The 26144-nt window shown below is 41.0% G+C and overlaps 1 protein-coding gene across 2 annotated transcripts in view; it reads left to right on the top strand.

Moving 5' to 3' along the window:
• Positions 1–26144, top strand: part of BBS9 (Bardet-Biedl syndrome 9) — a 1052120-nt gene that overhangs the window by 549989 nt on the left and 475987 nt on the right. For both annotated transcript variants that reach the window (XM_029589776.1, XM_029589777.1), the window contains 2 exons: positions 6179–6351; positions 22215–22367. In XM_029589776.1, coding sequence (XP_029445636.1) covers positions 6179–6351; positions 22215–22367 — 326 coding nt within the window. The remainder of the gene's footprint in view (positions 1–6178; positions 6352–22214; positions 22368–26144) is intronic.

Genomic DNA, 26144 nt, shown 5'->3' with positions numbered 1-26144 from the left:
AAAATACATTTCTTATTCCAACAAAGGTTAGAAAACTAATTCAAAATTGGAAACTGTAACTTCTTTCACTTTAAGGAGTGAATTTTCAAAGGGGTTTCACAAATGAAAATAGCATATACATGCATAAGCAATATGTACGTATGCTTATACTATTATATAACCCTCAAGAATATGTGTATGTTTTTGGTTTTGCACATATATATTACCAGGGGGGGAAAAGGGCCGTCTAGGAGCATTTTGGAATTCAGAAGCATGCACAGTAGATGATATTTTGTAAGAGATATAAGCATATACATTAGTGAACTTGTTCATACACTGATAATTGACTTATACAATTGAAATTAGATTTGTCTGGTGTCTGTAGCTTTTTGAGGGAACTTCCAGTAGGCCTTTATATACATATCTTAAGGAATGTGAAAGTGCCGTACAGCATTAATCAATGGAGTGGAGTCATTATTCACCAGTTTGTGTATCAACATGGCTAGTGTCATCTTTCCGCCTTTCCACTGGTTGAGAGTAAGTTATAATATTCCCCTAGACAGCCAATGCTTCAGTAAAACAAATTCTCCTCTACAAGATTCTTTCATGTAGTAAGGCAACCTCAAAACACAGCCCGTGCTTGAGCCAGATGCTTTATCTCTGCAGGGAGCTTAAAGACTAGGAGTAAATACTTCCATCTACCTTAACATTCCTACTTGGCAGGCACTCTGAAAATAGGTCTGGCCTTCTTTGCATAGGTCAAATCACAGTTCATGGAGAGAACTGCATAATGATCAGTCCCTTGCTTTTGCCACCCTGTCTCTTTAAGCACAGTCTCTGGCTTCTGCCACCGGGTTTAACCCTGTCCTTTTTTAAACACAGTCTCTGGCTTCTGCCACAATTTCTATCCAAGACCAGAAATGTCTTTTCAAGCACAGCTTCTAGTGCTTGTGGGCTTGGTTTGAGGGAAACCAAGCCCTTAGTGACACCATCCACCATAGCTTGTAGAGGGAGACTTTGCTTTGCCCAACTACAGCTACTACCACCCACAGCAGTTCATTCTACCTGTATCGCTTTATCAATCCAGGTCTCCTTGAGGGGGTTTCTACCATTCATCTCCCACATCCATTGGTTCTGGCTCTGGATTCTCTGACACCTCCACCTCCATCTCCTCCATGTCTCCCTCAGCCTCTAGTAGTGCTCCTTCCTTTTCCTGTCTGGCTCCCTCTTCAGGCCACCTCCCCTTCTCCTCTCAGTCCACCTGGGTGTCCCCTCCCCCCTTGATAAGGTGAAGTCCCTCCCTTTTTGTTCTTCGATTCCCCCCCCCCCCCCCTTCCCTGTTCTTCTCAGTGAAAGAGATTTTTCTCCTTACCTGGGAATTCTTTGGTTCTGAAAGTTCCACCCAGGTTTTCTTTCTTGCTCAGATTCCCTCACTGGTTTCCTCACCCAACCCCTCTCGGGGTATGTAGTAACTATCACAGTAGCTTGAATTTAATTCACCATTGAAAAGACAACCAGAGGAGGGAAGATAACACAGGAATGATATGTTCATGCATCCTTGTGCCAATCAAAATCCTTGCTGTGGCATTTTGTACGATTTGTAAGGCTCTCAGAATTTGCTGGAAGACTAATGTATAATGAATTGCAATAATAACTGCATGTTAAAACAAGCCTGATGTACTGACCAGAAATCTTGAGGATCTAGCAAAGGCTTTAATCTTTACAGCATGAGCAATTTAAAGAAAGCCATTTTCATCATGGATTTGACCTGTGTGTTCATAGAACGATTAAGAATAATACTTGCTGAGATACAGGTTATAGTATCTCTGTAAGTTCACTTACACATACAAATGCTGTATCGCAGACAGGTCTGAAAGTTTAGCTGCATAAATACAATTGTCCTATCTAAAACTTTCCATCCCCAAAATGGCCCCAAAGTATGCGTGGGATTCACAACACCTTAATCTTAAACTGCTTTAAAAAGAGCTATTCCCAGAGGCATGTTTAGGTCGAGGGAGCAATGCACATGTACAGAATGGAATTTTCAAATTTGGGCACATACTTTTTCCTGTTTTGTTGCGCTGGTAGTGGACACTTGGGCCGAGGTGGGGTTGACGCTTCCCGTAGGGCAAGCCCTACAGGTCCCCACCATCGGGAGGTGGAGCAGACTAGGAGACAGAGGCCAACTGGAGCTTCGCCAATACCAGCCCACGTTCCCCACAGGTTTAGCTCTTGGGTGCTGGGGCCAGCTGTTCTTAGGTGGGCCTCCATGAGATGACTCCCAGTGGATGTTGTAGCATGTAGCCAGGGACCAGCAGAGGTATCGGAGGGACCAAAGCAGGTCTGAACGAGGCAGGGGTCCAGAGGCCCGGGTGCCAAAGGAGGACCAAATGCAAGAGCAGGTGACGACCGGAAGCAGAAGGCTGAAGCCTAAGAGGGCCAAGTCCAAAAAGATACCGAGGGCGTAGTCAGAAACAGGCTGGAGTCGAGGCAGGCGGCAGAGCTAGTCCAGGTGCAGTGGAGAGAGGACCAAGGACTGGAATCAGTCCGGGGCTTAGGTCCAATGAAGCAAGGATCAAAACCAGCAATCAGTCCTGAGCGTAGTTCCAACAAAGCGAGGGTCAAAGCCAGCAATCAGTCCTGAGCATAGTTCCAACGAAGCGAGGGTCAAAGCCAGCAATCAGTCCTGAGCGTGGTCCAAACGTAGCAGGGGTCAAAGCCAATAGTCCGTCCACGCAAGGCTAGGAGTCGAGGTAGGCAGCAGAACTAGTCCAGATACAGTGGAGCGAGGACCAAGGACTGGAATCAGTCCGGGGCTGAGTTCCATCGAAGCAAGGGTCAAAGCCAGTAATCCTGAACGTAGTTCCAACGAAGCGAGGGTCAAAGCCAGTAATCAGTCCTGAGTGTGGTCCAAACGTAGCAGGTGTCAAAGCCAATAGTCCGTCCAAGCAAGGCTAGGAAAGAACCAGGAACAAAGTCAGGAACTAGGATGAGCAACGATCACATAACAAACGTGGAGACCTGTTGCCAAGGCAAGGAATGAATGGCGGGCCCTGCCTTAAATAGTAGGGCCCAATGATGTCATCATCCGGGGCCGCGGATAGGATTCCCACCACGGCTCCTTTAAAAGAGGAAGAAACAGCTGAGGGGGATATGATAGAGGTGTTTAAAATCTTGAGAGGTTTAGAATGGGTAAACGTGAATTGGTTATTTACTCTTTCAGATAATAGAAGGACTAGGGGGCACTCCATGAAGTTAGCATGTGGCACATTTAAAACTAATTGGAGAAAGTTCTTTTTCACTCACCACACAATTGAACTCTAGAATTTGTTGCCAGGGGATGTGGTTAGTGCAGTTAGTGTAGCTGGGTTTAAAAAAGGATTGGATAAGTTCTTGGAAGCAAAGTCCATTACCTGCTATTAATTAAGTTGACTTAGAAACTAGCCACTGCTATTACTAGCATCAGTAGCATTGGATAGACTTAGTTTTTGAGTACTTGCCAGGTTCTTATGGCCTGAATTGGCCACTGTTGGAAACAGGATGCTGGGCTTGATGGACCCTTGGTCTGACCCAGTATGGCATGTTCTTAAGAGGCGCGCGCTGACTGCCGGAAGGTGGCGTCTCCCCGTTGCACACGTGCAACTGGAGGAGTCCGTGGAAGAGCAGGGAGAGCCAGAGGAGCTTGCAGCGAGGCCGAGGAGGCAGCAGGGGTATAGGAGCACAAGTGGCTAGCCACTGCCGCCAGGGAGGACGGGCCGGGTCCAGGAGCCAGGCACCGGAGGTGAGTAAGCCCGGTCGCAGGCCTGCCATGACGGGGACACACAACAGCTTTCTTCTGTCTACATAAAAAGAAGGTGCAAAGTCTACAGGTTACCCACCAAAGAGAATTTTTGAAAAGAAAAACCATGCATGTAGTTTTCTCTAACAACTGCCTACCAGGTTCGCAGATACAAAACTACCTAAGTTTTTTGTACCTAAGCAGGCTACTGAAACTTATGTTGGAAATCAATGTAAATTTATTTCTTTTTTGGAAAAATTACTTTGGCATCTTTTCTGTCCTTTTGATTCAAAAAGAAAATTATGCATCTTATGTGATTCCTATGTTTGCCAGCTCTTAAGTATCTATCCAAGGGAAATATTATATGTGTATTGTGATGCAGTACAACCTGGCCGGGGGCAGAAGCAGCCTGGATATAGAAAAGCAGAGGCAGGCAGTACCAAACATATACACCGGAGGGTGATTAGGAAAGTGGCAAGAACTACAATTCCCAGGTTCCCTGAACCGTCACCTGATCCCTGGTTTGAGAGCGAGCAAGAACAGGTGTGGGAAGTAGGGACTGATGATTATGACTCAGCAGAGTCTATGGAACTGGAGGAAGAGGGTGTGCCGGCGTGGTGGCGTTGGCCACAAAAGCCAAGCTCCTCAGAATCAGAGGAGGAAGAGATGGAGGTAGGATCGGAAGGGGAAAGGTCTACCAGCTCTTCTATGGAAGTGGAATGACTGTGAGGTTGGGGGATGGTAAAAGAATGTTTTAACCAAGAATGTTTTGAGGAAATGTGTGAAAGCAATGTTTGGTTTAAAAGGCTTTTCCAATCCTGTTAACTGAGGTGTTGTGAAAGAATAGTTCACTGGAAGGGCAGCACTCCTCAGGCATGAGCCGCTTGGCAGAGGAAGGCCCTAGCCGCACACAACGTGGGGAGACAGGGGCGAGTTGTGTGTTTTCCCTAACAGGGAGCGGTAGTGGCTGGCTAAGGATAGCCTATGTGTTTGAGACTTGTGCTTGCGAGAACAGCCAGGTATTATCATATGGACAACAGCGTGTGAGGCTGTGCAACTGCATTAAACCTTGTTTTGGTAACGACTTTATGTTGTACTGTTTGGGAGTGCCGGGGCTAGGCCAGGCACTCTGACTAAAGGAGCTGGTGAGTCCAGAGAAGCGGTGCGAAAAGGGCCATACGAGTGGACAGGAAGAGGCGCCAGGCTGAAATGTATCCTAGAACCAGGATGAGCCGCTGCGGAGAACTGAGAGGAGGGCGAAATCGTGACAGTATATAAAATTAGGGTCCCAAGAATTAAAAAATATTTTACAGTGTGATGTTGAGTAGTAATTTCTAAAGCAATGCTTAAGCATAACAACTACTGCTATTAATCAACAATTTTGTTTTGCTACTAGGCATACACAGCACTGTGCAAATATATTATTACTAGATATAACTATTAGTTAAGGACCTTAAAAAAGCACAGGGTCTTGAAGTGGAACTGGAATAACCAGTTTTTATATTTCTACAATTTCACAATGTCTGGATCAGACTGATGCACTTCATGTTGATGAATAAGGTATTAAGAACAAGAAAAATAGTTAATCTAATGTTAGTGACAGTTCAGCAGTGCATCGTGTAGTTGATGTTGATTACAAGTTCCCAGATCCAAAGATTAGGATAATAAATCTTCCTTTCCCTTCGCTGGATTCTTGTGGATTTGCACAATTCTTTTCCACCCCCAACTCTCGCCTTACTCCACTCTTTCCCATAGAGAAAGTACTTAATACCTAGTGTTGAACTTGAAACAGTAAAATAATCTAAATCTCATGGCGGTATGGTTCTTATTTTTCCCAGAAGGATCTCTTCCATTTTCTCTCTGTAAGAAATCTTTTCTGAATAAGAACTGTAATTTTTTTCGCACATAGAAATATAGAAATGACAGCAGAAAAGGACCAATGGTCCATCCAGTAAGCTTCCCATGGTATCGCCACGCTGTGCAGGTTATACCTATGTATCAGTCGGTTTTGCTTGACCTGCTTTGCTTATGGACTTGGCCGTAGAAGTAGTCCTGGTTTTTTTTTCCTTAATGTCTAAGCATCAGTACCACAGACTATAAAAAAAAAAGGTATGGCTTGTGTTAATTGTCCCTGAATCCAAATTTCTCTTTCCTTTCATCCCCCACCCCCTCCTTCGAAGCAGAGAGCGATGTAGCTGCATCAAAAGCATCAAGGCTATTGGTTAAGGGTAGCAATCCCTTACCCTTCTGTAAGGGTAATAACTGCTGCTCTGTGCTGGTTACCCCCATGCTCATCAGTTCATCAGACTGTAAAGGTCGTGGCCCTCATTGGTTGCTGCATGCTGCAGATTCTTACTACTTTTTAAAATATTCATCTAATTATTTGATTGTCAAAAGTTTAAATTTGTTTTCTTTTTATAGAGCGATATAGGATTCAGAGTGAACAGTTTGAAGACCTGTGGCTTATCATGAAAGAGCTCATACTCCGCTTTGAGGAATATTTCCAAAAACAAGGAAACAAAGACTTCACATGTTCTTTTTCTGGACCAGTTCCATTGCAAGAATATTTTGAGTTAATTGATCGTCATTTTGAGGTAGGACATGGGATTAATAATGCAAAATATTTGTTGCCTAGTGTATGTAATAATTCTGATACTCTGCAGTCACTTGCCTGATTGGGCAGCATGTAAACTTCTCACTATAAATATTCTAATAAATATATATATATATATACACCATTTCATTAAGACAACCAATAAAATGATTATCTTTTACAGGAATCCGCAGAACATCATAAAATAATTCTGATGTTTTAGGGTATAGAATTTCCCAGTCCATGTATCACTTGCTGGTATAAATGGAAGTCAAAGAGCACATAGAGCTATCATATACGCTGTTCTTTTTTAAAATGCAATGTTATTCAAATATAAAGAAATAAATATAAGAAAATTGAATATACATCAGAGATGATAGTCTTTATCATTTGTTTCTTCATATGCAATTGTGTTGTGACTTCAAAGGGCCAGGTGATACCCAAGGGTTTTATCCCATTTTCATCCCTGGGGAAAATGCTTAAGAAGTAATTTTAAAAAGGAGCTACACATATAAATGTAACATACTATCATAGCAATTTTAAAAAGCCATTTATGCACGTAAAATATACTTACACTTGAATATCCTATGGACAATTCAATGGCATATATTTTAGCAATCTTTACAAGCCCACTTACACAGGTAAAACCCAATTTTAGGCATACAAATGCTTTTTAAAATCAGGTCCTAAGTGTATCGACCCCAAAATATCTTCCACTCCTGCCTCCCCGAAGCCTGTCTCTCTCATTATCATTAACTTTTCACTTGAACTCCTTTCTGTGTTCCTGCACCAGTTTTTGTATTTATTTTGTCTTTTTCCTTCAAGTTCGTGTATCCTTCACCAGAGAAGCTGGAAAGAGTGTTAGGGGTAAGAAACTGAATCTAGCTCATGAGATACTGGGATCTAAATGGTTGGCATCTTTTCAGCATTCTGTAACCTAATTTATATTTCTGTTTTCAAAGACTGAAGAAATACTATTGTATGTTCATCTTGGTATCCCTTTAGTACTGTACTATCCCTTCTCTAGATTAACCATACCAATACATTAGTATGATCCCTCATGGTATAGTTTCTATTGACTAATATCAGCTGTAGATTTCTGGATTATCAGGTTAAATTTGATCTTAAAATTAATCCAACTTTTAAATTAGTGATATATGAATTGAAAAATCACTGCACAATAGTATGTCACTTGACTCCTGGTTAATCATGGCAATCAGCCATTGAAAATGATGATTTAAAGTGGCATCCATATTTATTTCACTGAAGCACAATTATAACAAAATCATGTAAGAATATTTTCGTTTATATGTTACTAATGTATTTCCTTTATTGGAAGTAGTTCCTATGAAATCTTGATGTTTATGCAAAACGTAAAAGCACTTTGTGTTAACAGTGTTCAGCCACAATTGTGGGGAAAATCAAGGTCCAATTTGCTAGCTGTTAAATATGATAGAAACCTAACTGCCTGATTATACGTTTCACTTAAAAATTGTTTGTAAGCTATAGAATTGTCCGAAATGTTAAAAATAAAAATTTGATGCCCTTTTTTCTGATCATGTAGTTGAAACTTAAATTACTCCATTTTTCTTATAAAGAAAACATTGTTGAGCCCTGAAGACAGAAGAGGGAGATTAGAGCATCTCCTGTCCAAGATGGAGGAAAGTTTCCCACATAGCGGGGCTGCTCTTAATCTCTCTGTGGTTTGACCCTTACTTCAAGAGCTTCCAGCACTAGGAGTAAGTCTTCACCCTGAAATGATGGATACTCCTTCCCCAGGAGAGTCCCTTCACAATTTGAAGGGTGAAAATGTGGATTCCATCCTCTCTAAATTCCTCCTGGAAGTTTCTTCTCTGGACCAACACAGGCCTCCATCTCACTTTGCTTTGTCATCACTGGGATCATGGCTTTGTGTTCCGCAGTGGTCAGGGGTCAAGGATTCATGGGGATTCCATCTGATCCCCTTCTGGACTTACCTCAGAATACCACCTCTCTGGAGGATCTTTGCTGCTTCAAATTTTTTAATAAGCTGGCAAACACTTTGGCCATCATTTTCAGGAAAGGAAAGAATCCAAGAACAGATATCTTTAGGTTCCTTCAGTTCCTTGGATCTCCTGTTGATTCTGCAGTTATTCCAATTTACAAGCTTTTTCAGGATCTTCATATGAGGCTGTAATAGATGTGCCTACCTTGTTGTTTCCAGAAAGCTAGATTTAAAATTTAGAGTGCAGTCCACTCCCAGGATCATGGATGGTCCAATTTCTGCACCACTCCATGGTGGTAGAATCACATTGAAGTGTGCTAAGCACACTTGTGATCACTCTGTGGCCCCAGAGGAAAAGTCTGAAGGCAATGGATCATTTAGGAAGAAAGTCTTCCAGAGTTCCATGCTGACTCTCTGGATCGTAGTTCAACAACTCTCTGTAGTGCAGCCTTTGCATGATATGTTTAGAAGCTAAACCCCTTGATGGAATTATCAGACCCAGAACAGGCAGACTTCTGTAAAGCAGTGGAAGACATAGAGAAACAGGAGAAACACCTTATCCATTCTGTATATGAAACCTTAGATACTGGCTTCTGAGAGGACAGTGTATGATCATCTCACAGATGTACCCTGTACAGGGTACAACTTCAGCGACAGAGTTAAAGAGATGGTGGCTCTGATCAAGGAGCAACAATCCATACTACAGTTGTTTTCTGCTCTGGTGGGGGACCAAATGGTTCTTGCCCAACGCCAGTATTTCTCTTACAAGCATCCGTTCGAGCAAAGACATACTTTCTGCTCTTTTCAATTTCATAGAGTCTTTCTACTCTAAAGTGGCAGCAGCTTTCCACTTGAGGTTAACTCAAGGCTCAGCAGCAGATGCATCCTAAAGCAAGCACCATTTTTTGATGACGCTAAGGAAAGCCTCCCTTCCTATTTTGGTGGGAGGAAGCATTTGATCCTTCCTTTCAGAGAGGCTTCATCACAAAGGATCAGGAGGTCCTAAAAATTGTGGAGTTTGGCTGCCCAAAAACTGCGTTCATTCTTCTCCAATCTAATGGATTTCAGTCTTCAACTCTGACTCTCCTGAATGTGCTCAGCTGCACCTAAAGGTGGTCGAATCTGTATCGTCTCAGGATGGTGGCCAGGGATTATATTCCTGGTACTTTCTAATCCCCAGGAATTGAGGCTTGAACTGGATTTGCAAAGACTGAACAGACTGCTGGTTTGGGAGAGATTCAAAATGAATTTGCTCCAAATGATTCTTCCTTTCTTCAACTCAGGTTGTATGTGCTTAATCTTAAAGATGTTTATGCACATGTAGCAAGCTTCTATAAACCAGGCTTCTGCCCCAATGAGCTTATTATGTGTTGGAGCCTTATAATGTGGAAATAAAGAAACCAAAATACAATGGTAAACTATTATAACAAAAAAAAAAAAAGAATTAATTACTCACTTTTCTCATACACCTTAGATATTTATTCATCAAAATTACCATATAGGTAATTTATTACAAAAACAACATATGAAACCTCACAAATCTCTTGAAAAGACCCCAAAGCATTAATAGATATAACCAATCAACTCACACATCACTTCCCACATAGCAACACACATCTCTCTTGCATCATGACACAAACCCCACTAAAAAACATCTAATCAATGCCTTCTAAAATTATCAATGTGCACTATAAGTCCATGGCCACAATGTCTTGAAGTCTTCAGTGTTCAGAGAAAAAATATAATGTTCTAGAACATCCGAAGTCTATATTCAGAGATTTATTTATTTATTTATTTATTTAGAGTTTTTCTATACCGGCATTCGTGATTAGAAATCACATCATGCTGGTTTACATATAACAAGGGGGGTGTGAGACGCAGAAACGAAACATTAACAAGTGCAAAGAGGTCATAAAGTTACATTACAACAAGGTATATATAACTGGGGAGAAGAATTAGAGCAAGATAATTGAGCAATTATGCGCTTCCTTTTTTAATTACTAAGCACTTCTACTTAACTTGTATCGATCCACTGCACAGTCCAATGTCCATCCGAAGAGCTCACTGATAAAACAAGCTCGAAAACATAGAACTACTTTCCAAACAGTTGTTCTTCCTCACGGCAGCAATTCACGAACCCTTGGGATGGATGGACAATGTTCAAAGTTACACCAACTCGCTCTCCAAATACTCAAAACGGTGTAGTTATAAATATATATCATTCTGTCCAGCCACTCGACTTCAAATCATTGTAGTTGCAGAACTCCTCTCTCCCAATGCTGCAGTGTTTCGGCAAATGCCCCAGCCTGCAACAGGGGAATTATTTTATTGTAAAAAGAAAGACAAATCAAGATACATGCATAGTATCCATAAAAAAAAAAAAATTCTCATCTGCCAAACAACTAACTACTCTCATCACTAAATTGTTCCACACAAAATGGTGCTACCAAACATTCTATAATCTCAGCAAAAACATTTTTAAATACCCACTGTCCAGTGACAGAGTCTGTCTCTCTGACCTCATTGTGTAAGGCTTTATAATGTGGACCAAACTGCATCTGGATCTGCGTGATATGTTTTGGACCTGCCACAAAGGGTTCTTCAATCCTGCAGAGACTACAACCGCCGCAGCGAAGGTGATGGAATATAAAAATATATCAAAACCACTGTCTGCTTTCCTGTGATTGACAAATGTTCTGCAAGAACCAGCATCCAGCACTCAGTGTTAACAAAATGGGAAAAGGGCAGTACTGTTTAGCCTGCCCAGACAACAACACTACATAGCCAGCAGAGGAGAAAGCCAAAGAAATCCTGGGAGACCATTCAAGGAAGAAAAGGTGCAAATTGGCTGTGTGTGTGGGGTGAGGACGCCAGGAGTTGGAGCCAGGAACCAGGAAGAGAGGAGTGCATCTAGCAGCTCTGCAATCAGTTATTCTCTTCAAGAGCTAATTATCAAGAGAGAGAGACAGAAGTCTGTGTTCTGAGGAAATAGAGAGACAGACAGCTGTTCTTGTTTCTTAGCCAACAAGGGACAGAAGAGCCAGGAGCCGAGAGACTGTCTTTCCAGAAATATTGAGGCCCAGAAGCACATGGCTGGATCACCCTCCTAAGAGTCTGAATTAAGTAATCTAAACTTTACACAGAGTATTTTAGCAGAGGAGGAAAAAGGTTTATTTACTTGCTTTTTGTCCCTAAATTCACTATTTCATCTTAACTGCTTTAGCCTTTGAGCCAAAGTCAAGCATAAACCCTTGCCATAGCCACAGGAGATAGGCCAGTGAAAGAGAAGCTGACAGACCATGATCTTTCAGTAAGACACTGAAACCAGTCTCACTTTCTGTTTAGTACCAAGTAAACCATTTGGGAAAGCTCCCCAGGAGAGAGAGACCTTCCATATACTGCAGTGCTCATCTGTTTTGTTTGTCATCTAGTCAGCTCCACCATCAAAAGGGACTTTTTCATTTTCTTGATTGTTTTTTTTTTTTTCCACACAATTTAATTTTTGGGACAGGATATTCTCTTTACAAACTGGTGACGTTGAAGTGGATCCGTTCTTCCCTCGCCCCGTTTTGAGTACTCGAGGATGAAGACAATTTTTGAAAACTGTATACTTCACTGCTTTTTCCCCCCAACCTTTCTCTATTAGCATTCCTTATATTTTTTTTTACTATCCATATGAGTAAGTTGGTTGCTCTGGCTAATAGGCCATACCCAGTATTATTTTTGCATTGCTTGATTTAAAATAAGAAAACTGCAAGATTATATTATACTTCGCTACTATACATTCCCATTTAATTTTCTGGTTGGATTTACTGCTTACTGTACATAATACTAGTAAAAAGGTTAATTACTTTATTCAGGTGTGATGATTTTATATGATCTGTGGTGCCACAAGTGAGAGGTTGTTTGGGAAGGCATGGCCAGGACTCTGTCTCACACCCCGCTCAGGTTACGAAGCCAAAGATAAATCAAATTAGTAAATATAATTTCTTGCGTGGTACTCCTCACCCCAAGCATAGGGGTAATTCACAGTTTGGACCAGGGGGAACCACACACACATTCCCATTCATCCTGTCTATCAGAAATTCCTCAGGTCCATGCTGAAGTTTGCACATTACCAGTACAAGGTGCTTCCTTTTGGCTTCTTGGCTTGCCTAAGAGTGTTCAGTAAATACCTTGTGGTAGTGGCAGCGCAGCTTCATCAGCAGGGAATCTGCATAATTCCCGTATCTGGACAATTGGTTGGCAATGGTTCCATCTCTGTGAGGAGTTCTGAAATCCCTCAGTCTATACAGCTCCTCCTTAGACTTCCTAGTTAACTTTTCCATGTCAAATCTGATTCCATCTTAAAGAATTCAGTTCATAGGAGCCTGGATATTCTGCTTCAGGAGAAAGTATTTCTCTCTGTTGAAAGGGCCACTTTGCTGATGGGCCTAATAAAGGCTATTTTCAACAGGACTGAGAATCAGCAATGTTAGTTCTGGTCCTTCTTAGTCATATGGCAGCTGCTCTGCAGTTTATGTGAAGCTGTACACCACCTAAAACATTCTATCTATTCGCAATATATATAAACTCTATGAATGAATAAATAAATAAATATGTGAAGCCTTGAATGGAGTTTCAAAATCAATGGGATCAGCTTTTTCAATCTTTATACCATCAAATCTCTGTGACCTCTGGACTGAGAGCATCCCTTCAGTGGTGGATGAATCATACAGTTCTAAAGGTAGTTCTCTTGCTATGAACCCCACCACAGCTAGTGTCTGTCAACCAATACCTTCACCAAAAGTTGGAGGGCACACACCAGTTTAATGTGGATCCATGGATTGAGGTCCCCAGCAGAGAATCATCTGCAAATCAACCACCTGGAGCAGCGAGCCATTCTCTATGCTATGAGAACTTTCTCTTGCCTCCTCTCAGGAAAGAGAGTTTTAATCCAGATGGACAACAAAATGGCCTTATTCTATATAAACAAACAGGTAGATATGGGCTCTTACACCAATTGCCAGGAGGCTGTCCATATCTGATCATGAGCAGGATATCGCAGTCTATCCCCAGGCAAGCTACCTTTCCAGAATCAAGAATATTCTGGTGGACTGCCTCAGCAGAGTATTGCAATCACACAAGTGGTCCTTGGATCAAAGAGCAGATGACTTCTTTAGCCACTGAGGAAGACCAATGATCAACCTATTAGCCTTAAAAGTCAAATAAAAAGTAAAAAACAAATATTCTCCATGCTTCCAAGCAGCTACAGATCAGATCAACTCCTGATATTTTTCTGCTAAACTGTAGTATCAGTGCCCACTGATTCCTCTAGTTGCCAAGAATGTCCAGAAGCCCTTTGGGATAAGACAGAAATAAACCAGCCTGGTAATGAGAAGTGTAGTTTCCAAATAACCTAGTAATGATGGCAGGAAAAGACTAAATGGTCCAGCCAGTCTTCCCAGCAAGTTTCTTATGATAGTAACTGCCATTCCTTGCTGGTTACCCCCAAGCCTTATGTTAAGGTAGTAATATTTACAATCAAAACTTAACAATTGCCAAACCTATAAGAAAATTACTGCTAGCCACATTTTTACAGGGTGAGCAGACTTGATAATTCAGCATGCTTGAGCTGAAGAAGCAGTTATGCACTTTTTCCCTAATGTCTGCATATCAGTATCCTAGACTTTAAAACTCAGGGCCTAGTGTTGGCTGTTCTCTTTTACCCTGCCATTGAAGCAGAGAACGATGTTGCAATTGTGTCAAAATCATGAAAGCTAATTGGTTAAGGACAGTAACTGCTGCTTCTTGTAGGTTACCCCATGCACCCTTGTCTTTATTTCCATGCTCTAGCTTTTAGGGATCCACAGTGTTTATCCCATTGTGTTTTTAAATTTGTTTACTGTTTTTTTTTTTTAAATTAAATATTTATTGATTTTCAATATTCACTGCCAGCAAATATAATACAGTGCGTAGATAACATAAATCATTTCAATTTTAAACAAAAAGACTTTTCATCTCTTACTCAGTCATTACTTAAACATAACTTGTTTTTCTACTATTCCAAGAAAATGGGGGAGACTTATTAAACGGCGGTTTACAAGAATTTCTTAACATATTTTAACAAAGCATACTGACCGTCGAGAGAGTGCAGCAGAAACTTCTACATTAGCTTCGACAACTACGGGGTCTGGGGGTTACTAGGCTCAAGAAACCTCTGTAGTTGGACTGGTTCAAAGAAAATATATTTTGCATTCAAATGCTTAATTACACATTTGCTGGGATACCTTAGACTGAAACTGGAACCCCTAGCTACAACATCAGACCTGAAGGTCAAAAATTTCTTACGTCTCTCTTGTGTCATTCGAGATATGTCCGGATATATCCAGATTTTGCTCCCATAATATACCACCTCTCTGTTTCTCATATATCTTTTTAAGATTAGATCCCTATCAGAAGGAAAAGTACATTGAAGAAATAAAGTCATTCTTTTCTTAATTTCTGTTTCAGTGGACATTTCCAAGATTTGAGTCAAATTCAATGCATTTTCTTCTTCTTGAAAATCTTTCCCTCTTTCTTCTTTATTTGGTAAATAATATACTTTTGAGATCACTGGTAATCCCTTGGATGGGATCTTCAAAATTTTTATCATATATTCTTTCAGCATATCATATGCAGATATTTCTTTTATATATGGGAAGTTCAAAACCCGCAAATTCAGGTATTTAATTTGGTTTTCCAGATTCTCAAGTTTTTTCACACTTATATTCTCTACTCTCATAGTTTCCAATTGGACTTTTTCCACTTTTTCCATGCGTTGCTCCACTCCTTGTATTATATTAGTGTGTTCTATTATATTCTTCTCCAACTTCAGTATTTTACTATTAGATTGTAGAGTAACATTAGTTAAATCCATAACTGCTTTCTCCAGGCCTTTTATTGCATGCCACAACGATTCCAGCATAAAAGTCTTCGGCATATCAGCAAGTATGTACGTTGCCAACAAAGGCCCTTGAGCCATTTCTCCCCCCCCAGCAGTTTCCCCACTCGCAATCTCCCTGATAGCGTTTTCTTCCTCGTCTGCACTGGCTTGGGGTAAGTCACTCTTCAAAATATTTTCTCTTGCTAAAGTTCCAGGTAATAATTGTACTTCAGGTGTACTTACCCCTCCAAGCACGGCTCCAGACGGATTCGGGGAGGGGGGGGTAATCAGAGCGCCGGGACTGAGGGTGATTTCTTCAGCCAGCAATGCCGAGATCCGCCCTAACTCGGCGTTTGCAGCGGCTGCTTCTGCCGGCGTTTTTCCTGCTGCTTAGGCGGCGAAATATGTTTCAATCCGGGTCTGGCCAGTTTCAGAGATCGGCGATGAAGATGAAGCAATCGCCTCTCGAAACTTGGCTTTTCTTTTAGAGTGAGGCATTTTATTAAGCAAAAGTTTTTAGGAAATCTCGGAGCGAACGTCTTCCGCAGCTTTTCTCTAGGCGGCCATTTTGTTCCCCCTGTTTACTGTTTTATCCTCACCAGCTTTTCTGGTGGGGCATTCCAGGCAATGGAGAGTAAAGTGATTTGCCCAAGGTCACAAGGAGTGACAGCAGGACTCGACCCCTGGTCTCCTGGTTCTTGGCCCACTGCTCTAACCACTAGGCTACTCCTCCACTCCAATAATTCCTGATGTTGGTACTGAGTCCCCCCCCTGGAGTTTCATTTTGTGACCCCTAATTCTACTGACTGCTTTCCAACAGAAAAGATTCCAAGTTTGTGCATCATTAAAACCATTCAGGTTATATCATATCCCCCCTTGCACCTCCTCTCTTCCAGGATATACATATCCAGATTCTTCTGTTTTTCTGTTCAGCTTCTCTTCCTAAGTCTTCTGATACAGACCCCATACCATTTTGATCGCCCTTCTCTGTACCGCCTCCATCGTGCCTCTATCTCTTTTGAGATACGGTCTCCAGAATTGAACACAGTACTCCAGGTGAGACCTCACCAAGTAGCTGTACCACCTCCTTTTTTTATTGGTTATTTTTCTTTCTATGCAGCCCAGCACTCTTCTGGCTTTAGCTATCGCCTTGTCACATTGCTTTGCCACCTTCGATTGGCAGACACTATCACCTCTAAGTCCTTCTCTCAGTCCATGCACATTATTCTTACAGCACCCCAGATGCATGACTCTGCACTTTTTGGCATTGAATTCCAGCTGCCAAGTCTTTGACCACTATTTAAGCTTTCTTCAATCATTTTTCAATCTCTCTCTACTCCTTCAGACATGTCTACTTTGTTGCAAATCTTAGAATCATCCGTAAATAGACCCACTTTACTTTCTATCCCTTCTGCAATGTCACTCAAAACCGATCCTATGGCACTGCACTGAACACCGTTCTCTCTTCAGAGTAGGTTCCATGTACCATTACTCACTGTCTCATGTCAGTCAGTTTATAATTCACTCCACCATCTTGGTGTTGATTCCTGAGCTTCTCATTTTATTCACAAGCCTCGTATGTGGGACGGTATCAAACATTTTGCTGAAGTTCAAGTAAATCACATCAAGTGTTCTTTCTTGATCCAATTCTCTAGTCACCCAGTCAAAAAAAATCTATCAGATTTGTTTGACAGGAATTTCTCCTGGTGAATCTGCTGCCTCAGGTTCAGCACCCCACCAGATTGTAGTGTTGTTTTTGTAAGGATGTGAACCCTGGGCCGAGATGAGAAATGTCTCCTGAAACACAGGGTATACTGGAACAACATCTACTGAAGAGGAATGGTAGTGGCCCGAGGCACGGGGTACACCGCAGAGAAGCTTCAGTAAAACTGGTATCGTTGGAGTCTGAAGAAGGTACTCACAAATGGAAGTTCCAGGAGAGTGTCCTGAGAAGTGGTCAGGTAGAAGTCCAAGGCAGGAAGGCCCTCCTAGGAGCAGATAGCCGGGAATGCAGAAGGGCTCCCGAGGAGCGGGTACCCAGAGTGTCCACACGCCAAGAAAGGAATCTGGAACTGGAAATCCAAGAATGGAGCGGATTAAGCAACGAGGGAACTCCCTGCTAACTCATAGTAGCAGAGGGCCGGTCAGCTTAAGTACAGCAGCGAGTTAACATCATCCAGAGGGGACGCCCCCGAGGTTCCCGGCATGACGTGTACAAAGGAGGCCCTTGTGCGCGCGCCTTAGGTGATTCTGGAGACAAGATGGCGGTCGGCATAGCCCACGTCTTCCAGGGGTCGCCGGGGAGGTCGGCAATGGTTGGCGGAGGCCGCCATTCTTCCTAGGATTGATGGTGCAGGGAAAAAAAGAGGTGAGCATGAGAGGTCGCAGCCGTCTGTGACAGACGGGCATAACATGTAAATAGTTCACTATCCTCCCCTTCAGCAGAGTCTCCATTAATTTTCCCATTAACGAGGTGAGACTAACCAGCCTGTAATTTCCAGCCTCCTCTCTATCACTCTTGAAGTGGGACCACCATTGCACTTCACAATCACGTGACACCCGATTCCATGGATCAATTGAACAGGTCTTTCAGTGGACCCTCCAGTACATCTCTGAGCTTGATTAGTATCCTGGAATGTACCTCATTTGGCCCCATGGCCTTGTCTCATTTCAGTTCTCCTAGCTCTTCCTATATATTCTCTTCTGTAAATGGAGTTTCATCTATCCCACTCCCATCTACAGTCTTATCAATCAGCAGCGGTCCTTCTCCAGGGTCGTCTTTAGTGAGCATCGAACTGAAATATTTGTGTAATATTTCTTCCATTTTTTTTTGACTCTCTACACATTGCTTCTTATCACTTTTCAATTTCAGTATACCACTACGGCCTCCCTTCTTTCTCTGATATATCTGAAAAATATTTTTTCACCTCGCTTTACCTCTTTGGCAATCCTTTCTTCCACTTGACCTTTTGCTTTCCTGATTTCATTTCCCTCAGTTTCACCAGGAATACTTCCTGTGTTCCTCGTTTTGGGATTCTTTAAATTTCTTGAACACTGTTCTTTTTGCCTTTATTTTTTACCAACCTCCTTTAGAATCATATCAGTTTCTTTCCTCTTACTTTTGTTTACTTTTTTAACATATAGATGTGTTGCCTTTTAATTTGGCCCACTGTTGTTCCACCTCACTCATTATCTCACAGTCATCTAGTTTTTCCTCCAGGAATATCCCCATTTTGACAAAGTCCGTATTTTTGAAATTCAAAATTCGGATCTTCTTGTGACTTCTCTGTATCTTATTTGCATATCAAACTATACCATCTGATGATCACTGTTGCTCAGCGGATAGAAGGGAATTTAATCTCTGTATACCTTTTGGTATCTAAGTTCTTGGAAGGGCTGTGGCATTCCTGACATCCGGTCCGTAAAACTCCAACACCTTGTGATTTCAATGTAGTGTTAGCTCAACTCACTAAACTTTCTTTTCAGGTGCTCAAATCTGTGGACTTTTAAGTTTCTCACAGGGAAAGTGTTGCTTCTCATGGCTATCACTTCGGCACAAAGATTTAGCATTTGCAGGCTCTGTTTCATATTCTTCCTACCTTCAGTATTTTCATAATAGGGTTGTTGTATGAACAAGTTTCTTCCAAAAGTTGTATCTGTGTTCCACATTAATCAGGCTATTGCCTACATTCTTTCCAAGACTAACATGTATTTATTTATTTATTTATTTATTTTTCTATACCGGCCTTCATGGTTAAATAACCATATCAGATCGGTTTACACAGAACTGGGTAACATGCACAGAGGAGAACCGGTTCTTCATTCCTTGGACTGTAAGGGAACTCTAGTATATTACCTAAAGAGGACTCAATCTCACTGTCAAGCTTCTCAACTCTTTGTAGCCTTTGATCTCAGTGGATTGGGAAGGGCATTTGCAAAACAAACTTTATCCTATTGGCTAATTGACTGTATTGCACAATATTACTTGCTGACTGGCTTGCAGATTACAGACTTTAAGGCTCATCTCAGGGCCATGTCTATTGAAAACAGTTACAAAGCTCTTCATGGTCATCTGTTCATACCTTCACATCCTACTACTGTCTGGAAAAAACATGTTCTAAAGAGATAGTAACTTTGAACAAGCAGTTCTGTGCAGCTGGTGGGTAGGATCCAGGTTGTCTTTGTTTGCGATTCACATTATGATTAATTCATGCCAGCTTGTCGACAGAGAAAGCAACTTTGCTTTCCTGAAACCAGAGTTCTCCGTAAACAGTAGGATGCATTAGGCATACTTAATACCTGCCCACTTTCCTAGAGAACGGACTACTTTGCTAAAGCTTAACCTCTAGAAGAGACTGAGGAGTTCACAAGGCAGGGTGAGCACACAGAAACTCTTGCACATGCTCAGTAAAGTCTTTACCGAGCTTTGAGACCTGGATCCATGTTGGCACGATCACATGGCTAATTATTTCTGTTTTCTGTGGAGAAATCTGTTTACAGGAAAGCTAACTTGCTTTATTTCACGGGCTGCAATTTCACTATGAATATGAATTATTGTTGCTCATTCTAGTCCTTGCAGCACATATCAGATCCATCAGTAATGTATGTATGCATAATTCTCTGATGGAAAAACTGATTAGTTATATTCATTGGTAGCAGGGATAGACTTCCTTATTCCAATATTGGTCCAGATAGCCAGCTGTAGGAGTAAAGCCATTAAGGCAGAAGTGACAGAGGAGGCAGCAGTGGAGCTGTTAACTATCTTGCCTTTGTCAGGCAATGAGCATCATCATGTTACCCTTGCAATTTATACATGCAATGCTTTCACTAGGGTCACACAGCAGAGCCATATAAAGAGGCCATGTCTGAGTTTAACTTGGCAAAGCTAAAACATATTCTGAGCTTTTTTTATTACAATGAACAACAGGCATTTTAATTTTATTTTTCATCCTTGATCTCTTGCATTCTGTCCCAAGGGATCAATGGTGATTAAAAAAAAATCATTAAGAGAAACATGCAAATTTAAAATATAATTTAAAATCAAAATAAAAGTACATCATATACATAGGGATCTTCATTTTTTATTTTATTTTCTCTGAGCATTTATTGCTGTTTATTATAACAAACAAACAGCTGAAGATCATTGGAAAAAATGGCTTCCCTTCCCCCTCCCCCCCCCCCCCCCCCCCCCCAAGATTTTCTCCTATTTTTGTTGGTTATAATAAACACTGACAAATTCTTAGGGAAAATAAATTAGAAGATCCCTATACATACCACATACAATACAAATCATAAAAATCACCCAAACAATTGCACATAGATATATAATATAAAACAAATAGAAAGTCACTCAACTCCCTATCATAAAACAGCATCAAAACTAACCAATAAACTGAGAATAAAGAAAATTAGTGACAGCTTAAGTCATAAGCCATGCATTTAAATGTTTTCTGAAAGACAAATAACTTGTCATGGAACAAATAACCAAAGCTATCTTTTTCTCTGGCAAGGGGGCCAATAATGCTAAATGCTATCACTAAAAGAGATGAAACCACCAGCAAATCTTGTTTGATGAACAAAAATATCTGCCTGGTATAAGGAAATAACGTGTGAAAGGTAGCACTCAGTTTTTTGCGTCAAGAAGTGTCAATTTTATTTGCACATGCTATTCTTGATTTCATGTATGATGACGTGCAGTATCCCTGTATTGAGCTGAAACTACAATAGATAAGCAGAACTCCCTATTTTTTAGGTCTCTTTCCCAATGTATGTCATGTGTCCAAGGTCCCAAAGTCCTGGTAGGAGTGACTGAAGGCTGAGACCCCTTTATGAATGTATGCGATATAGGCATGCCTTAGATAGTGGCGCACAACTAGAGCCCTTGACTGACTCAGACAAAGCTACTTTTCTTGTTACCCCTAAATTTTTAGTCTTGTACTGATATACTTAATACTTTGAGCTGTCAGAGCATGAGAGCACTGCAGGGTTGACTACATATGGTCTGCATATAGAAAGGGTATGCTTTAGCAGCTGAGGTGCTAATTTTGTCCTGTGGAAGGCAATTATCAGAAGCCAATTATATGTGCAAATATCAATTTTCCCAGGTAAACGTTGTCTGAAAATTACCCAGCCCTTACTTGGTTAAAAGTACATGTGGGAGTTGTCAAATACACATACTTTGAGCTGGCTAAGAACTAGGTGGGCCTGTGTCGGGTAATGCCCATGCATAGATTTGAAAATGTAATTTGTAATTTTTCCATGGAAAAAGTACCAACAGAAAAAGCAGGTACAAATCTCTGCAAGTATTTTTCGCCTGGGCTAATTTTGAGAATTGGTGCAAGGCCTGCAGGTAAAAGTACCTGTGGACTTTGCATCAGTGTGACCAGTTTTGAAAATTACCTCATTGGAGGATAATTTTCAAACATTCTGCATTACTTATGCTGGAAATATATGTGTAAGTTTCACCAGTTTCCAAAGCAGACTTATGATTTCTAATGCCCCTAAATGCAATATGTTTTTCAAGTTTTTAACAAGGGATAGATGGATTAATCATAATTTTAAAACCCCATATGTCCAGTAGTACAAATTATGGGTAACGTTTTTGATTGAGAACTTATATCATACATATTCTGCCTGTCCCCTTCATTATATATTTATTTTAAACACTTATAACCTGCAAATCTAAAGGCTTGTTCTTGGCAGGGAAGAACATAGCAAATAAAACAAGTACAGTGGTACATGGTAATAACAATAAACAATACATTTAAAATTAAAATTAAGTAGAATATCCAAGAAAGGTTTGCTCATGCAAGAAACCTTTTACTTCTGAAAAGTCAGCTTTTTGCCTCTTAAGGTTGTTTAATGCTGTAAAATTCCATCCAGTGCATCTGTAGGGGACCCTTCAACACTGAAGTGCTTGTCCTGGAAAACAAAAAATAGGCTGCTAATCATAATGTTTTCATATTGTGATTTATAGTTGCGACTGAATGCTGAGAAGTGTGAAGAACTGTTGTCTGAAAGGGCTGTACAGTTCAGAGCCATTGAACGGCGGCTTCTAACACGATTCAAAGACAAGACACCTGCCCCTCTCCAAAATCTAGACACCTTATTGGAGGGAACCTATAGACAGGTCAGTAATGTTTAAATGTGAATCAGGTTTTCTTTCTGCTGGTGGTATTAATGTAGAGTACAATAATTTCTCTCTATTGCAGTGTAAATCTGGTAATCCCAATAGAAATTTCACTGTCCCCAGAAATCCAGGTTTCTCAGAACGTGCACAGTTAAAAGTGTTCTTTGCTAAATCAGTTTATCCACAAAGCCATAAAGTGAGTCTCTTTTCAAAAAGCTATACAATAGACCGAGAATAGGAGAAACTGTATTAAAAGGTACGTTCAGCACATTCAAGATTGTTTATTTATCAATTGGAAGAAAATAGTAAACATTTCATTTTCCCAGTGATCGATGTAGCTTTTGATTTGTCACATTGGGCTGGATTTTCTAATGCTGCAAGGCATAGTGAATTCGGTGGTAACTGGGGGGCGAAATGGGGTGGTCCTGCGATAACCGGCAGCAATCGCACCTCCGCGGTTGATCGCTGCCACTGTCGCGCCAAATAAACACCTTAAAAGGTATAGTTATTCGGCGCGAAACTGGCAGTGAAAAAGAAGCGTACCTTTCGCTGTCGGCAAAGTCTTTGCGGTGTCAGCCCTGGTGCCGCCCCGACGACTCCTCTTCTGGGGCTGACGCCGCCCCAGCTCCGCCCCGATCTTGGTATTACACGTGATAAGGGACTTTTTGCGTACGAAACGTCCCTTATTGCGTGCGATCCGCATAGAAAATGACCCCTATAGTATTACCTTTTGTTTTCAATAATTTGACAAGTATTAGGTTGACAGTGGAAGCTCAAGCATAAAAACTTAGAATGTGATGGCAGACAAGGGCAATAAGGCCCATTTAGTCTGCCAAATTTACTTCAATTTTGCTAAGCCATAGATCCCAGCTGATATTTGGCTTTCCCTTCACCTCTCTGCAACTAAGGATCCTTTGTGCTTATCTCGTGCTGACTTGAATTCTGTTAATATTTTTGCCTCCACTGGGAGGCTGGAAAGAGGGATTACTGACCACGAAACCTTCATCTGCTGATGGTAAGTTGGACTTGCTGGGAAAGAATGCTTAAATCTTGAGGAAAAATAATTTCTTGGAGGGTTAAACTATTATTGGCTGTTTATATTGTGTGCTGATTTAAGTTTAGCATTTGATTGCCAGTGTTAGAATTATGTGTGTGCTAAAGAAATTGATTTTGATTATTTCTGTGAGCTGATAAAAGTTCGTATTTGCTAGTGTTCACATACTTGATCTGAGAAGGTGAGACTACTGGTTCCTGGACAATTAGTCACTGAATTGATTCCAACCACCTCAGTCTCCTTTTATTTAAAAACTCCATAAAATTGCTACAGTATTATATACAACTCAGTGAAAATATAAACTAACAAAAGAACTCATAACTGCTAATAATTTCTTCAGGCTTTCCATCAATATGCAGATAGTAAAAAAGTAATCAATATACAATGAATCAAAAAAACTGCCTAACACCTGTAAAGGCTCTCCGCTGGCGCCGCACCACTCTGCCATTCCTCCAGGTCCCAAGGCACCTCTCCCGTAAGTCACTCCTCTTTCTCTACGCCGTCCCGCAGTCAGTAAAACTTCACAGGCCTAGGCCCCGACCTTCACCGCCCAAGCTTGGCTTGAGGGTCCGCTTAGTGAGAGCGGGTAGTGAAGCCACTTCACTCCAAAAATAGTACAAAATACAGTTTTTATAAAACGGTTTGTAGTGCAATTCCAATAGTTCTGCTCCTTTTTTCCTCACATTAACATCCAGCAGGTCTCAGGAACAACGGTCACAAGCACTGGGCTCTCTCTAGCCAGCTGCTACCACTCCCTTTTGGGGAAAAATACAACACTCCCCACTCCCCTCTGCTGTGCAACAGTTAGGGCCTTCCCACGCCAAACAGCTTGGGCATAACTAGTTTCACAATTTAAGACAAAAACATTCTTTTAAACTAACAGTCCTTTACCATCCCCCATTCTGGTTACTCACTCTGTCTCCATAGCAGAACTGGAGGATTTCTCCATCTGGGAGTCTACCTCTATATCCTCCTCCTCCTCTTCCCCTGAGGAGCTGGGTTTTTCTGTCCACTGCCACCATGCCGGCATGCCCTCCCTCCTCTATTTCCATTGATTCAGCTGTGTTGGAATCATTGCCACTTAATTCCGACACCTGTTCCAGCTCTCCCTCGGCCCACAGGTCAGGTAGTGGCTCTAAAAACCTGGGAGTTGTAGTCCTCTCTATCTCCTTTAGCGCCCTCTGCCTTTTCCCTTGGGTTCGGCTTGTCTTTCTCCTACCAAATCCTAGCTTTTCCTGCCACTGGCTGGGTTGTGCTGCAACACACACCTCAAAAGTACAGTCTCCATAGAGGCTCATCTTGCTGGATTCAGTCCATAGAATTGCAAGTAGCATCCCCACATATTTTCAAATGTAAGCTGTTCCACTTTTAATTTGAACTTCAGCATTTCAACATCTGCAATCTTTCTATATTGTTTTCTTCAGAAGTCTAAACAAGGGTTACATTTCCAGAAGGTAACAATGGCAAATCTAGCAGAAAATGAAGCTGAGAAACTAAGGGATGATAGTTGAGAAGGATTAAAGACCCATCTCATTTGTAGGGATTTTGAGAGATCTGATTAATTGGCTATCATCTATTAAGACAAGGAAGTTAAATAGTTTTCTGACAACTGAGGCATGTATTTTTTATCTGCTTTATGCTATTTATGATTTATTTGATAACTCTTGGTTTTATATTATTTTATATCATTCTCTTAATTTCTTGAAATGTATTTGCTTTTTTACTTTGCCATGATATTTATTGTAATGTTAATTTAAGTTTATGATTTTATTATTTTACTTATTGTAAGCATTATGATTGGTCACAGAATGACAGAATACATCAGCAATAAATAAAGTAATAAAATAATAAAGTTAAAATGGAACTTACATTAAAATAGAATCAAATCGACAAAAGCTGCATCAAAAATACTGGAGGACTCAGGTATCATGATTTATAAAATACTATTATGAGGAATATGCCTTTTAAATCAAATATGTTTTAAGAGCTTTTCTAAACAATTTTGGCTCCGAGATCATTCTTATTTCTATGGGAAGGGAGTTCCATAATATAGGTCCAACAGTTGAGAAAGTGTTCTCTCTGGTTTCTTCCAAGTGGACCAATCTTTGGGGGGGGGGGGGGGGGGGGGACGTCCAGCAATCCATGGTTAGATGATCATAATGTTCTGGAAGAAGTATAGATTTTTAAAGTGGCTGCAATCCATGGCAATGGGATGTTCAGAAGGGTATGGATGGTAATGGCAAGTTTATATTGAACCCAGTATAGAATTGGCAACCAATGAAGTGTTTGTAAGACAGGAGTAATATGTTCACATTATAGAGGTATCTGTTAACAGACGGGCTGCAGAATTTTGTATAATTTATAATAGATGAATTGTATAGGCAGGGAGACCAGTAAAAAGGGAATTACAATAGACAAGGCTAAGAAAAGAAGAGATTGAAGGACTGTTTGGAAATTGGGGTGGGGGAGTCTAATAGTGGTTTCAAGTGCCATAGCAGACACAGTTTGAAGAAAGAAGATTGTATTAAAGTCTTAATGTGAGCATGCATAGAGAGTGAGGGGTCAGTGAGAATGCCAAGATTACAAACTCTTAGATATCAGATTTTAAAACTTTCAAAAGAAATTTGAAAACCTGGTTATCCAAGAGAGCTTTTAGCACAGCTGACTGAGGCATTTTACTAATCTTATTATTATACTTTTATGTATATGTTTTATGTATCGCC

The sequence above is a fragment of the Rhinatrema bivittatum genome, chromosome 2 (assembly GCF_901001135.1).
Source record: "Rhinatrema bivittatum chromosome 2, aRhiBiv1.1, whole genome shotgun sequence".
Lineage (NCBI taxonomy): Eukaryota > Metazoa > Chordata > Amphibia > Gymnophiona > Rhinatrematidae > Rhinatrema > Rhinatrema bivittatum.
The sequence above is the reverse complement of the archived record's forward strand: the minus strand, read 5'-3'. Positions and strand labels throughout refer to the sequence as shown.